This window comes from Macrotis lagotis, chromosome 7, assembly GCF_037893015.1.
Source record: "Macrotis lagotis isolate mMagLag1 chromosome 7, bilby.v1.9.chrom.fasta, whole genome shotgun sequence".
NCBI lineage: Eukaryota > Metazoa > Chordata > Mammalia > Peramelemorphia > Peramelidae > Macrotis > Macrotis lagotis.
In genome coordinates, this window is record NC_133664.1 from 174,285,902 (window position 1) to 174,300,813 (window position 14,912).

General features: G+C 34.9%; 1 protein-coding gene across 1 annotated transcript in view; it reads right to left on the reverse strand.

Moving 5' to 3' along the window:
- CDC123 (cell division cycle 123) overlaps window positions 1–14,912 on the reverse strand; it is a 126,162-nt gene that overhangs the window by 35,705 nt on the left and 75,545 nt on the right. The window contains exons 8-9 of the mRNA XM_074194115.1: window positions 8,906–8,954; window positions 2,270–2,345 (exon numbers count right to left, since the gene is read on the reverse strand). Coding sequence (XP_074050216.1) covers window positions 2,270–2,345; window positions 8,906–8,954 — 125 coding nt within the window. The remainder of the gene's footprint in view (window positions 1–2,269; window positions 2,346–8,905; window positions 8,955–14,912) is intronic.

The window sequence follows — 14,912 nt, forward strand, 5'->3', positions numbered from 1 at the left end:
CCTGGTAATTTATTTATAAATTTTTATACACTGCTTTAATGTTCTCACGTGACAGAAGAATGCCAAAATTTTTAAGTCATTCTGAGAGTTGAGAATTATAGTGTCCAATATGTTATTGTGAAAGGAATAAAGGTACTACAAATAAATTGAAAAAAGAAAGGAAAAAAGGAAGGGAGGGAGGGAGGAAGGAAAATTAGTGAGTAGAAAAATAAGGTTTTTAAACTACATGGACAGTATCATTTTATGGACTAGGATTTAAGACATCAGGATGATGGAATTTCTGGTTAGGGATGAGTTTTAGGAAATCTAGGAAGAATATGTTTGGCAGTAGACAAGCAGAATGAAAACCAAATTTGAGGGTGAGGGAAAAATGTTCAGATAAAATTATAAAACTGATTATAGAGAACAATTTATGATTCCACAGAGTATAAAAAACATATAGGTATTCACAATGTAAATAATAAGTAGATCAGAAGCAATATTTAAGGTATTATATGTCTAGTTCATAAACTATTTCATTCACTATTTCATAAAGTACAGAGGGAAAGATTAATAATATGAACTTGTAATTAGCAGGAAAAGTCAAAATAATCTTAGGTATCTCTGAGATCAAATAGCACTGAAATACAAAGAAGAAATTTCCGGATTCAAGTCACTAATCTTAAAAAAAGCTATCATATATCAGCTAAATATTCTCCAGGATAAACATTCTCAAGACATATTCTTGATGAAAGCAAGATGGCTCATTGAGTTTTCAGTACTGCTTTCCCGGAACAGAACTAGTACAAATGAATGAAAATTAAGTTTATGCTTAAAATAAAGAGCAACTATTTAAGATACCAAAATGCCGAACAGACTTTTGATGATGACAGAGACTTCTCTGTCAAGAAAGTCTTCAAGCAGAGGCTGAATGTCTAGTTGATGAGGATGTTGTAGGAAAGGACTCAAGTTTTGTTTAGGTGTTGGATCTGACCATCAAAAAGGTCCTTTAGAAATCAAGTGAATGTCCATCAATTGGTGAATGGCTGAACAACTTATGGTATATGAATGTTATGGAACACCACTGTTCTATTAGAAACCAGGAGGGATAGGAATTCAGAGAAGCCTGTGAAGACTTGCATGAACTGATGCTGAGCGAAATCAGCAGAACCAGAAGAACATTGTACACCATAACAGCAACATGGAAATCTTAATGGACTTGCTCATTCTATCAATGCAATCATCAGGGACAATTTTAGGGTATCTGTGATGGAGAATACTATATTCAAAGAAAGAACTGTGGAGTTTAAACAAAGACCAAAAACTATTACCTTCAATTTTTTTTAAAGTCTTATGCATTATGTAATTTTGCTATCTCTTTTATTTTATTTTTTCCTTAAGGATATGATTTTTCTCTCAACACATTCAATTTTGATCAATGTATAGCATGGGAACAATGTAAAGACTATCAGACTGCCTTCTGTGGGGTGGGGGAAGCAAGGTAGGGGAAAAAATTTGTAAAATTCAAAGCATTACAAAAAAATGATATCAATAGCCACAAGAAAAAATGGTATAAATCATTAATAACTAAAGAAATGAAGTTAAAGCAACTCTGAAGTACTACCTTACACCGATCACACACTGAACAAAGTTGACAAAAAAAAAAATGACAAATATTGGAGAAGTTCTGAAAAAATGGGTATATTAATGAACTGTTGGTGAAACCTTGAATTGTTTCAGACATCCTAAAAAATAATTTGGAACTAGGTTCTAAAAGTTATTAAAGTTTATATCACTTGATTTAAGAATTCAACTACGTCTATCTTACAATCAAATAAAGAGGAAAAGGACCCATGTGTACAAAAGCTTTATTTTTATTTCTCTCCAGGTACCATTCCTAACTCTCCAGATTTTGTCAACCATGCCACAGCAGCCTCTACACCTTAAAAATTCACTTGGCTCCTTCTTGTACTTTAAGTTTACTATGTCCCTATATTCCTTCTCTGATTTTTATGTAACACTCAGAACCAATACTTTAAGAAAGTGCCCAGGTCAGCTACATTTCATTCCTCTACAGGCCTTATTCCTGACTCACTGGACTTTTCTCCCTATTTTGCCCCTATTTAAGTTCCCTCTTAAACTTTTTTAGAAGGGAATGCTTCAAAATTATATAATTATTTATAATGACAGTCCCCCTTGAGCTCCAAAATACTATGGTTACCTGTAACATATTTCACAAAATGTTGGGTTTTTTCTAAAGTCATTAAAAAAAATCAAAAAAGGTTCTCACCAATAAGCTTATTTTCCTTGACAAAACACCTGAATTCTGCCCCAGGAATTAATTCACACCATTTTCGCAAAACAAGCTGCCAAGAGAAGACAAATATATCATGACCATATAAGAAAGAAAGTTCAGAAGAATGATAATTTTTTACTTTAACATGAACACATTTAGAGTCAGAGAATGGTATTATTAGAGGTATCATGTGATGTTCTTGATAAAGGATGCATAGGATAAGTATTATGGTCTTTTTGTAGAACTAGGGACCTAGTGAGTTCATTGATATAGTTAACTGCCAGATGAGAAAACTGCTTCTACCAATGCAGATTTGTACCTTTTCTTAATTTTTAATACAAAGAATTGCTGAGACACTATGGGATTAAGTGATTTGTCCTGGGTCATAAAGTCAACCAATGTGTGCCAGAGACAGGATTTGAACCCTGGTCTTCCTGGCTCCAAGGCCAGATCTCTTTCCAGTATATTACACTGCTTGTCAGATCATTTAGTAAAATGGGAAAAACGTTATTGAAACTCTTATGGCAAATTTATCATTAAATTTATCATTTTGAATGAAACTATGTAATATAAAATACGTAAAAAATATCATCCCTCAATAGATCACAAATGGAAAACATTCTTTTCACAACAATTCATGCTCTCTCATCTCAAAACAGATGAAAACAATTCACAGCACCTCCACCTCAAACATAGCAGTTTTGGTGCTAATACTGAATTAATTTTTATGGTTTGATACAAAAAGATTAGAAGGGCAATAATAAAATATTACTAGGAGCTTGCCTACACATAGAAATGGAAACAAAGCAAATGATCATTAAATGGAGGATGACTAAACTAATGCTGGTACCTCTATATTATTGTGCCATAAGAAATTATGAACAGGATAAATATGGAGACATGTGGGAAGACTTATAGGAACTGAAGCAACATGTAGTAAGCAGAACCAGGAAAACAATATACAGAATGACAACACCACTGCAAATGTTAAGAACAAAAATAAAACAACTAAAATTGAATTCATAACATTATAAAGAACAAGATTAGCCCCAAAGAAGAAATACCTCCTCCCCTACCCAAGCTTCTAGACAGGGGGTGGGGAAAAGGACTAGTGTCAGACATTTTAATTACACTGGACATTTTGTATAAGTTTTTCTTTTTATTCTTTGTTGTAAAGGATGGCTCCTTGAAAGGCAAAGTAGAAGGGATAAATTAGGAAATATAGATGAGATAAAAACATAAGATATCTATGGAAATTAATATTTTTAAAAAGAAAAAATCTTACCTAAGACTCAAACAAGAACATAAAAACCTCATTCTCCAGCTCGTCTCTTATGGTAAGTAATTGTATGATCATGAGTGAGTCACTTAACCTCTGTAAGCCCAGTATAATCATCTCTAAAATGGGAAGATTATCTCTAAGCACCAACTTCACTGACTTGCTATGTGGTTTAAATAAGATGACATAGATGAAATGCTTCACAAACCTGAATGTGCTATGTAAAATGTAAGCTGTTATAACACACTGAAGTGAACTTTAGAATTGAGTTTGGAGGACACAAAATAATTTGGGGGGGGTGGGTTAGGCAGTACGGTTAAGTGACTTGCCCAAGGTCACATAGCTAAGTAATTAATAAGTGTCTGAGATTTGAACTCAGGGCCTTCCTGACTCCAGGGCCGATGCTCTATCCACTGCACCACCTAGCTGCCCCCAAAGACATAAAATATTGCTCTCAACATCAGCAATAATCCTTTTTTTCATCTTGTGGTTTGTGTGTCCAGAATATTGTCTAAAATACATTAATCTATATAAAAGTAAAGTTGTGGAAGACATTCCAATAGTCATGTACTTAATCTTCATCAATAAAGACCTTTGAAAGGATGTAGAAATCATAGTTAGGTAAACATCAACTGCAGCTAGCAAATAAAATGCCAATAAGTTATGAATCCACAATGTCAGAAAGGCTATTTGTTTTCTATCAGATTTATACCAAAAATAATAATGATAATGATACTTCAATATCTCAATCATGACTTCAATAGTATATGCATATATCCAATGACATGGAGCTCAGTCTTTAGGAGCTGCTATAATTGGAAATTCACCAGCCTCTGACTAACCTGGAGATGAGCCCCTACAAATTTAGATAAAAGATTACAATGAGCCAGAACAGTAAACCTAATCTAAACAGATTAAACTTAATAAGGAAATAAATGTAAACAGTATCATACTTGAGCTCATAAAAACATCATAAGAATAAAATGCGAAAAGTAGTACTTAGGGAGTAATTCATATGAAAAAGATCTGAAACTTTAATGGAAGTCTGGGTCAATCTTAGTCACCAATGTGATAATGCAGCCAGAAAAGTTAATCTGATCCTAAAATAATCCAATGCATTAAGAAAAGCAATGCCTTCACAAGGAGATGATAGGGGATACTGTATTCTACCCTGATTAGACTATAGTTAAGAGACTTGTCTACAGTTTTGGATTTCACACTGAAAGTCAGTAGTGCATTCAGAAGGAAGAGACTCAGAATAGCAAGAGGGTCATCATGACATCTAGAAAATCACTGATGGAAGTCAGTATGGATTTTAAAAACACTTGCTGATGTCTAAGAAGAGAAGACCTGGGGAAAAGGGTTTTGAAGATTGTTATATGGAAAAAAAGAAATGTTTGTTCTTTTTTGGCCCAAAAGGCTAAAATTTGAAGAAGCTCTTGAAAGTGTAAGACTCATATTTAATTTTCAAATAAGACTTTAGTCTTAAAAATTAAGAGCTTTTCAAAACTAGTCAGGCATAGGTTTTTCCCTCTAACTAAAAGCCTTCAATCAGAAGCTGATTTGTATAATTTGTAAGGGTGGCCTTCTGAAGACCTTTTCAACACAGATTCTATGATTCTTCATTTAATGAATGTTCACTGAGTCCTTAGTATAAAACTGGGTACCACACTAGGTATTATAGAAAGTACAAGACAATGAAGTCCTTATTCTTAAATTTATCATTTAAAAAGTAGCAAAAGGATGAAACATTTTCTCATTCAAAAACAAAACAAGGGGCAGCTAGGTGGCATAGTGGATAGAGCACTGGCCCTGGAATCAGGAATACCTGAGTTCAAAGCTGACCTCAGACACTTAATAATTACCTAACAAATCCAATCTCTACCTTTTAAAATTTTGACAATTAAAATCACAACTCATATACTCAAATGGAGCATTTGGAAGTTCTCTGCAACAATACAGACTAGAACTCATCCTGTGCAATTCTTTTCTGTCCCCCCATAAGTTCATCACAGAAGATTCAGAAAATATGCTAGAGATCCTCCTGGCTTCCTCCTGAATCACACCAAGGTACAAGTGAAGCACCCTTGTGCTTATCATCCCTTGTTCCTGTAACATGACTAGTCCATCTTCTCTTCCTATCATATAATTACATAATATCTTTTACCCCAGTTGTTCTTCAAAATTCCTCATTGATTATATGTTGTAACCTGCCTGTTCATTTCTCTCTATATAAATCATCTTTAATTCTTTGGAGATTTTGATATTCCAAGTTTTACTGTCATAGAGCAATATCAATAGAATGATGGTATTTTTAAAAACTGGATCTTGGGGACGACTAGGTGGTGCAGTGGATAGAGCACTGGTATTAGGAGTACCCGAGTTCAAATTCGGCCTCACACTTAATAATTACCTAGCTGTGTGGCCTTGGGTGAGCCACTTAACCCCACTGCCTTGCAAAAACCTAAAAAACAAAAACAAACAAACAAAAAAACAAACAAACTAGGTCTTGATTTTCATGGGAAGTTTAGCAGTATTAAGGGAGTTTTTCAATTTTCCAAAAGCAATATATTCTGTTCTATTGAATTCTAGGCCTAACTTGTCAATCTGCATCAGAAACGCAAACTTATGGGCAAGCTCTTTTAAGTTTTTCATTGAAATTTATGCTTTAATTTGGACAATAAATATTCATCCACTGGGTTTTTAAACAGTCAAACTGTTAAATGTTTTCAATTCAGGATGCTCTGTAACATTTCTAATATTAATGTAATCAGCAGAAAGGGATTTGCAAACATTTAGAGCACTTTATCATATCCAGGGATTGTTTCTTCAACGTGGACTCTGTCCACATCTCCACCGGTATAGTGATGAAAAGCTTTGACAACAATACCATCTGTCTATTTTGAAATTTCACCTATTATTTATGATCAAAGAGCTGTCAAATTATGTTATTCTTTTTACTGCACTCAAAAATCTTGAATTAATTTAATATATAAATGAGAGACACCTTATTGAAAAAACACAATATTTTGCTCTACTATAATTCATAATCAGTAAATGATAAGTATTTTGCTACACTCTTCAGTTAGATGTGAAATTAGTAAGGTGGCAATTCTACTCTTAAATATTGCTTACAAAAGCCTAAACCCCCAATCAAGAATGCCCTCAATTCATATGGTAAGATGATTCTCAAAAAGATTTTGTATCATTTATACATATTAGAATAAGCAGAAAGATCAGTAATTAATGATCACTTGGTCAACTTTTTTTCCAGTTTTACCAAGGTACAAAGTTTTTCCATGCCTTTCAAAGATTCTCTTCTGTCAACTACCTTGAATAGTTAGCTATCTCTCACATCCCTCATAATTGTGTCACCTGCAGATTACATATACATGGTCTAATCATTCTGCTTTTTCCATCTTTGTTCTCATTAGTGCCATTTCTACATGTCTTAACAACAAAAGCAAAGACTGTTAGGCTAAAGTTTAAAGACTGATGGTGTCACTGTTGTCCTTCTAATTTCATCCTTAAATGCCCTTACGATTATTTTGGCTATCTTAACAAGCTTTTTTTTTTTAATTTGGGTTTTCTCTCCATTATTTTCAATCATTCAGATTCTAGAACTGACAAGTCAATGATCTAAATTTTATAAACAAGAAAGCAATATAACTTCAGCATCAATAACAATTCTTTTCTTGTTTGTTGAAAAGTAGTTTATTGGGGCGGCTAGGTGGCGTAGCGGATAAAGCACCGGCCTTGGAGTCAGGAGTACCTGGGTTCAAATCTGGGCTCAGACACTTAATAATTACCTAGCTGTATGGCCTTGGGCAAGCCACTTAACCCCATTTGCCTTAGAAAAAAAAACCTTAAAAAAAAGTAGTTTATTTCATTTTCTATGTTATTTAATGCTTGTAACGTCATATCTAGCACAACTCAACACTTTTCTCAAAAAAAAGTATTCAACATATAAATGTGTGAGTCCTTCAGTGTAATCTGTGAGAAAGACTGATCCAGGAAGAAATAAAACTGACCAAAATCTTATATATTACATTGAAAATAAATTGTCAGCATTTGGGGCTGTCTGCAATGGAGATTATCATCTGTATCCAGAGAAAGAACTGTGAAGTTTGAACAAAGACCAAGGACTATTATCTTTAATTTAGGAAAAAAATGGGTATCTTACTGTGTGATCTTGCTATCTCTTATATTTTATGTTTCTTCCTTAAGGATATGATTTCTCATCACATTCAATTTGGATCAATGCATACCATGGAAACAATATGAAGATGGGCAAATTGCCTTCTGTGGCGGGGGGGGGGTAAGATTAGGGGAAAAATTGTAAAACTCAAAATACATAAAATCTTTAAAAAATATTTATAAAAAAAGCCAAATAAAATGTGAATATAGATCGAGGGGAAAAAAAGCTCAGCAATGCAATGTCCTATTAAAATCTAGAAGATGAAAGGAAATTAGTAAAAAATACAAAGTAATTTTTATCATCAGAGCCACACTGATTTAAAAGCCTGTACCATTTAATAGTTGCTTAATGGCCCACTAAATAATGACATGGTTCTAAATTATAGGCCTGACTTATCTAATCCAATAAGAAGACATGCTAATATGAAGTTTTATCAGTTAAAACTTTGTTCAAAAAGCTGAAATTATGGGGCGGCTAGGTGGCACAGTGGAGGCAGCTAGGTGGCACAGTAGGGGTGACTAGGTGGCGCAGTAAATAAAGCACCGGCCCTGGAGTCAGGAGTACCTGGGTTCAAATCCAGTCTCAGACACTTAATAATTACCTAGCTGTGTGGCCTTGGGCAAGCCACTTAACCCCATTTGACTTGCAAAAAAACCTAAAAAAAAAAAAAGCTGAAATTATTAGTTCAATTAGTATCCATAAAATACAAGGAAACCTATAAAATATTAGTATTTATATATTTTTAATGTGTTAAGTTGATTCCTGGAAAATTCTATCATCATGATCATGGAAGAAAGATGCAGAATTAATAAATCTGAGATGTTTCAGTAATATTGACATTCTATTTTATGTAACAGTGAGCTGGATTATACAACTGTGATATAAGCAGAAGCTAACAACTATATTCCTTAATGACAGCTCTAGAAGAGTCTAAAGAGCACATGGTTAAGTGAAGTTCTATATTCTCATTTCTTAAAAAAAAAAAAACAAAGACATAAAATTTTACTTTTCATGTAAGAACAAAGAATACTTCTTACATATCTAAGTCTGGCCCAGTCAAACCACTTCAACAAATTCAATTCAACAAACATTTATTCAGTATTTACTAAGTACCAGACACTGGTTTATTAAGAAAAAGAAAGGTTTTCCTTACCTCATATTCCATACAAGGGTCTGGGGAATCGTCAGTACAGTGAATAAACCTTTAAAAGAAAAATATTTCTACTTTATTTTACTTGCTACCACTTAACATAAACTAACATACTAAATTTAGCATTTAAGATTGATATTCTGGTGAAATAATAACAAAATTTAATCAGGAATCTGATTGAACACTGGAATATAATTATAAAAATCATCATTTCTATAGAAAGCATAATTTTTCAAAAGAGCAAACATTTATATATATGTTTTATCACTTATGGTATAATTTTCTTTATGAGATAAACTTATTCATGTAATACTTATAATAAACATAAGGAAGTGGTATTTATAATGATAGTACATAAAGAATCAAAAGATCTTAAGATATGAAAGGACATGATAGGTTATATAATTTAAGTTCATATTCAATGATCGCTTTCATACCTACAAAATATAGTCATAGTGATTTAAAAATTAACTGGAAAAGGGCACTGCATTCCATTTTGGAATGGGGTGAGTCTTAAGAAACATACTGACCTCCAACAAGACCCAAGTGCTTATAACTTCAGCATGAGCCAACAATATGATGTGTTAACCAAATGTAGGACTGTAGTAAAAGAAGTAATGCTTCCAGAAACAGGAAGCTGAAGTCTCTCACCTTGTCTGTAATACTGTTTTAGCTCTAGATTTGACAACTTAAAAGGAAATTGAGAAAAACTAGAGTATTCAGAGAAAGGCAGTCAGGACAGAAATAGCGAGTCTGTGTCATCTGAGGATGAGATGAAGGAAATAAACAGGATAGTTCAGTATGGAGAAAAGAAAGTTCAAGAGAAAAATGACAGCTTTCTTCAAGAATCTGAAAGGATGATGTGGAGAAAGAGGATTTTTCATCATTCTGTTTAGCTCCAGAAGGCAGAATCAAAAGCAAATGGTAGAAGTTCTCATTTGCTATGCTTAAAGAGCCATAAAACTTTGCATACTTTTTGACCTAGCACTATCACCACTAGATCTAAATCCAAAAAAAAAAGATAAAAAAAAAAGGAAAAGGACTCTTATGAACAAAAATATTTATAGCAGCTTTTTTTTTTTGGTGGCAAAGAAGGGGAAATTGAGGGAATAACCATCAACTGGGGAATGGTTGAATAAACTAGAACATGTGATTTTAATGGAATACTATTGTGCTATACAAAATGATGACCAAGATGCTCTCAGAAAAAATCTTCAAAAACTTATATAAGCTGACACAAAATGAAATGTACTATGTACAAAGTAACAGTATTATGGTAAGATGATCAGTTGTGAAAGACTTAGCTATTCTCAGTAATGCAGTGACCCAAGACAATTCTGAAGGACTTATGATGAAAAATGTTATCCATTCCCAGAAGAAGAACAGATTGAAGAATAATTTTATACTTTATTTTTCTTGAAGTTTTGGGGGGAAGAGGGGGAGGAGGTGGTCTATGTTTTTTCTTTTACAACATAACTAATATGGAAAAATGTTTTGCATGACTACTAAAAACAACCTCCAAAAAACAAAGAAGTTACCATCAGGTAAATTTAAGCTTGATGTCAGGTAAAACTTACTAATAAATAGAGAATGACTGATACCCAAAATAAGCTTCAAAAAGATCTTCAAGTGGTCGCTTGTGAGCCTTGATGCAACAGACATTCCTTTCATATATAGGTTAAACTAAAGGGTTGCTGAAGGCCCTCACAAATCTCAAATTCTGCAATTCTGTGATTTTATTGGGCTTAAGTATACTTCCCTATTACTTTCAAGCAATGGTTCTGGTTCTACTCTGGAACTGCAAAAAAAAAAAAATTCACATTTTTCTCATACAGCTATTATATAGCTATAAATGGATTAATGACACTTAAGGTCCCTTTTTAGTTTCAATGAGCCTTAAGAGAGTAACCAGTACTGAAAAGGAAAACAATGGTTAAGTATCTCTTAAAATTAGCATAAAATTATGGAAATTTACCCTGAAAAATAAGATGGAATAGATGATCTATTTCATCTTGGACTTACAGATCACAATCAGCAAGGTAGAACAGTTCTGAATAAGGAGTTGGGAAGCCCTGGGTTCAAATACTATTTCAAGACACTTAGCTGAATGACCCTAAGAAATTCACTTAAGTTTTGTTTGCCTCTATTTCTTCAGTTGTAAAAATGGGGCTAATAGTAACACCTACTTGCCACTTGTTGAGGATCAAATGAGATAAAAAGGAAAGTTCTTTGCAAAACCTTAGGGCAATATATTATCATTATTATATTAATTTAGAAGTCATCTAATCCAATCTCTTCATTTTATTATTAATAAAATTTACAAGAAGTTACCCAACCAATAATGATATCTATTCTTTTTGTTTTATGACCATTTGAATAAAGAATAATGTGAAAATCTATATCAAGTTAGAAAACCCCAAATCATTATTACAGCATAAAGTTATAAGACATATAAATTAATTTAAAACTAAGAACAGAAGCATAAAAATACCATCTTTCACAATGCTTTGCTAACACTTTCAGTAGTAATAATCACATTAAAAAAGTTTAAATACCTCTCAGCTACTTAGAAAACTTATTATCAAGGACATGAAGTACTTTTCAATTTGATCCTATCACTATTCAAACTGGGTAATTGTTAGTGGTTTCCCAAAGATTTGATGCAAGATGAGCTCAAGGTTTACAGATATTTAAGTTTTTCCTACAAACTTGGAAAACTCCACATGATATCCTCAATATATTTGTCTTAAAAAACATGTTTGTTCATCTATCCCTACCTAAGTAATATAGGCCTGCCTGAGCAGAGGGGGAAATTAACTGCCTGGGGAAAAAGTTTCTGACCTAGCTTCTTCCTTCAGTTTCTTTCAAAGCTTAGTCTGGAGAATCAAAATTAATCAATAAGCATTCAATACATTCATCCTTTGTGCCAAGACACTAAGAAGAAGCAGACATAATTCAAGAAATGTGTCACCTCTCACACGTCTTAGTCACAGGATCCTGAGCAAGAAACATAACCTTTCAATGCTCTCAATGCCCTTCTAAGAGAAGATGCTAGAATTCCCTAGGAAAATGAAATCAGAGATCCAATCCCTACTTATTCCTATGATGTACCAGGCACTGTGCCAGTTGCTGCACATCTAAAGGCAAATCAGAACCCCAACCCCCCTCCTCCACCCCCCCAAGAAGTTTACCTAGGAGGAGACAAAAAAGATACAAGGTAGGTAGGGTAAAAAGAATGGATTTTACATAAAAGTGACTAACCCAACTAAGTCTTGAAGAAATCCAGAGATTCTAAGTGACAAATGTGAGGAGGGAGGATACTGTGATTGTGGAGAAGCATTGCAAAAGCATGTAGATAGAAGACAGCTTTACATGAGAAGCAACAAGAAGATCAACACAGCTACTATGTGGCAGAGTATGGGAAGAAGCGTAATTGTGGAAGTAGACAGAAATGGACTTTAAATACTAATAAAAGTAAATGACAGTAGGAATTGCAGGCTAGACTTCTGGCCAAGATGGCAGAGAGAAGACAGGCACAGTTCTAAAGTTTCCTGATCTTTCCCCATCTATCATATGAAACAAACCTCTTAACAGAAATCCAACCAACAAAACCCAGAAAGAAAAGCCAGGAGAAAGAACATCTAGATCAGGATTTGTCTTCTGCAGCTCTGGGTGAGTTCAGGCAGGTGAGTCGAGTGCAGAGGGCGGATCAGCCCCAGATCAACCAGACTAGCAGCTGAATTGGAGCCAGGGAGTCCGAGGGCCCCAGAGATGGATCTGCTGGATCAGCAGTGGGGCTAGACCAGGGGGCTTGAGTCAACTAGGGAGCAGAGGCACACTGACCCTCTGGAGCTTGCTGACAGGGCTGGGGGGAGAGTTCCAGTGCAGGAGAGCTATGGATACCATCCCTGGGTTCCTAGGGTCTGAGAACACTGAGTCCACACCTCCATTGCAGCTGAGGCCTCTTCCCAAAACAAACAATAGCAGACTACTTCTGCCTCAGGCACAGGCGTGTGAGCAGAAGAACGAGCCCAGCTGACAATAGGAAGAAGGATGACCTCATCCCAGGATAAAGCCCACCATTGATTGAAGGCAAAAGAATTCAATAGCTCCAACCCCTCCCTTCAAGCTAAGGGAGAAGGCCTCAATCAAGGTCACAGACAAGCCAGAGAAAGCAACCAGCACCTCCTACTGGCCAGCCAGAGAAACTGCACTCAGTGAGTAAAGCCTCTAGCAATCCCACCACCAAACCCCTGTGAACCAGCCCCTACCCAACTCAAGGTCTTAGCAAAATGAAGAAGGGTCAGTGGAAAGGTGGATCCATAGAAAAATTCTTGGAAGGAAAAGACCCTAACTCAGAGAGACCTAAAACCTTTGAGGAGAATATGATCTGGTCTCCAGTAGTACAGAAAGACTCCCTTGAAGAATTAAGGAAGGAGTTTAAAAATCAATTGGAAAATTTGGCAAAAGAAACCCAAGAAAAGATTAATACCTTGCAACAAGAAAACAAATCCTTAGAAAATACAATTGGACAAATACAAAATGAGACTAAATCTCTCAGATCCTCAATTGGGCAAATGCAAAAAGAAATTAATTCTCTCAAAACCTCAATTGGTCAGATGGAAAGCTCTTTCAAAAGTAGAATCTACCAATTGGAAAAGGAATTGCAAAAGGTTAATGAAGAAAACTCCTCCCTAAAAAAAAGAATGGAGTCTGCAGAAACTAATGATTTCATGAGACAGCAAGAGCCTGTCAAACAAAATCAAAAACAAAATCAAAATCAAACAAAATAGGAAAAATAGAAGAAAATGTAAAATACCTCATCAGCAAAAACCACTGACCTCGAGAACAGGTCAAGAAGGGGCAAGCTGAAAATTATTGGACTTCCTGAAAACATTGAAGAGAAAAAAAGCCTGGACTTAATATTACAGGATCTAGTGATGGAAAACTGCCCTGATATTATGGAACCAGAGGGCAAAGTAATTATTGAAAGAATACATTGATCCCCTCCAGAAAAAGATCCTAAAATGAAAACACCAAGGAATGTTGTGGCCAAATTCCAGAACTATCAGATAAAAGAGATAATCCTGCAAGCACGTAGAAAGAAACAATTTAAATATCAAGGAGCCACAGTAAGGATTACACAGGACCTGGCTGCACCAACATTAAGAGATCAAAGGACCTAGAAAGAGATATTTCAAAGAGCAAGGGAGCTTGGAATGCAACCAAGAATCCACTATCCCAAAAAGCTGAGCCTTCTCTTCCAGGGAAAAAGATGGACATTTAACGAAATGGAAGAATTCCAAAAATTCCTGATGAAAAGACCAGAGCTAAATAGACATCAGGAGACACATGAAGGAAAAAAAAAGGGGGGGGCGATAAAAGTAAAAGAAAAAAAACCTGCTATCCAACAAGTTGAAATTGGCTATATCCCAGCATGGGGAATAAGATTCTCATAAATCTTGAGAATTGTAACTCTAACAGAGAGAATATTCCTAGCCAGAAGTGATGGACATTCATAACCTATCCATGAGACTGCTATCCAATGGGATATAACTGACTTTAACCCCACTTGGGAGAAAGACCCTAATAACTCTCAAGAATTTTAACTCTATTAGATAGAATGTACTTAGCTAGAAGTGACGGATACTCAGAATTTTCTATGCCTCAGATAGAACAATTTTTAAAAACACTACCTCCTTAAAAAGGGGGACAGGAAGGAGATGGGAGGAGGGAGGGGACTGAATGGGGTAAATCTCATTACATTAAGAGGTACAAAATACCTATGGTAATAGAGGTGAAGAAGGCAGGAGATGAGAAATACCTGAATCTTCTTCTCATGAGACTTGGCTTAAAGTCAATTTACACACACTTAGTTAACTTAAAAAACATCTAACCTTTCAAGTATTAAAAGGGGAAAGGGGGAGTGGGGAACAGAGAAAGGGGGGGAGGGGAACTAACAAAAGCAAGGGAAGGGAAGAGAAAAGGGAAAGGGGAAAGAAAGGGGAGG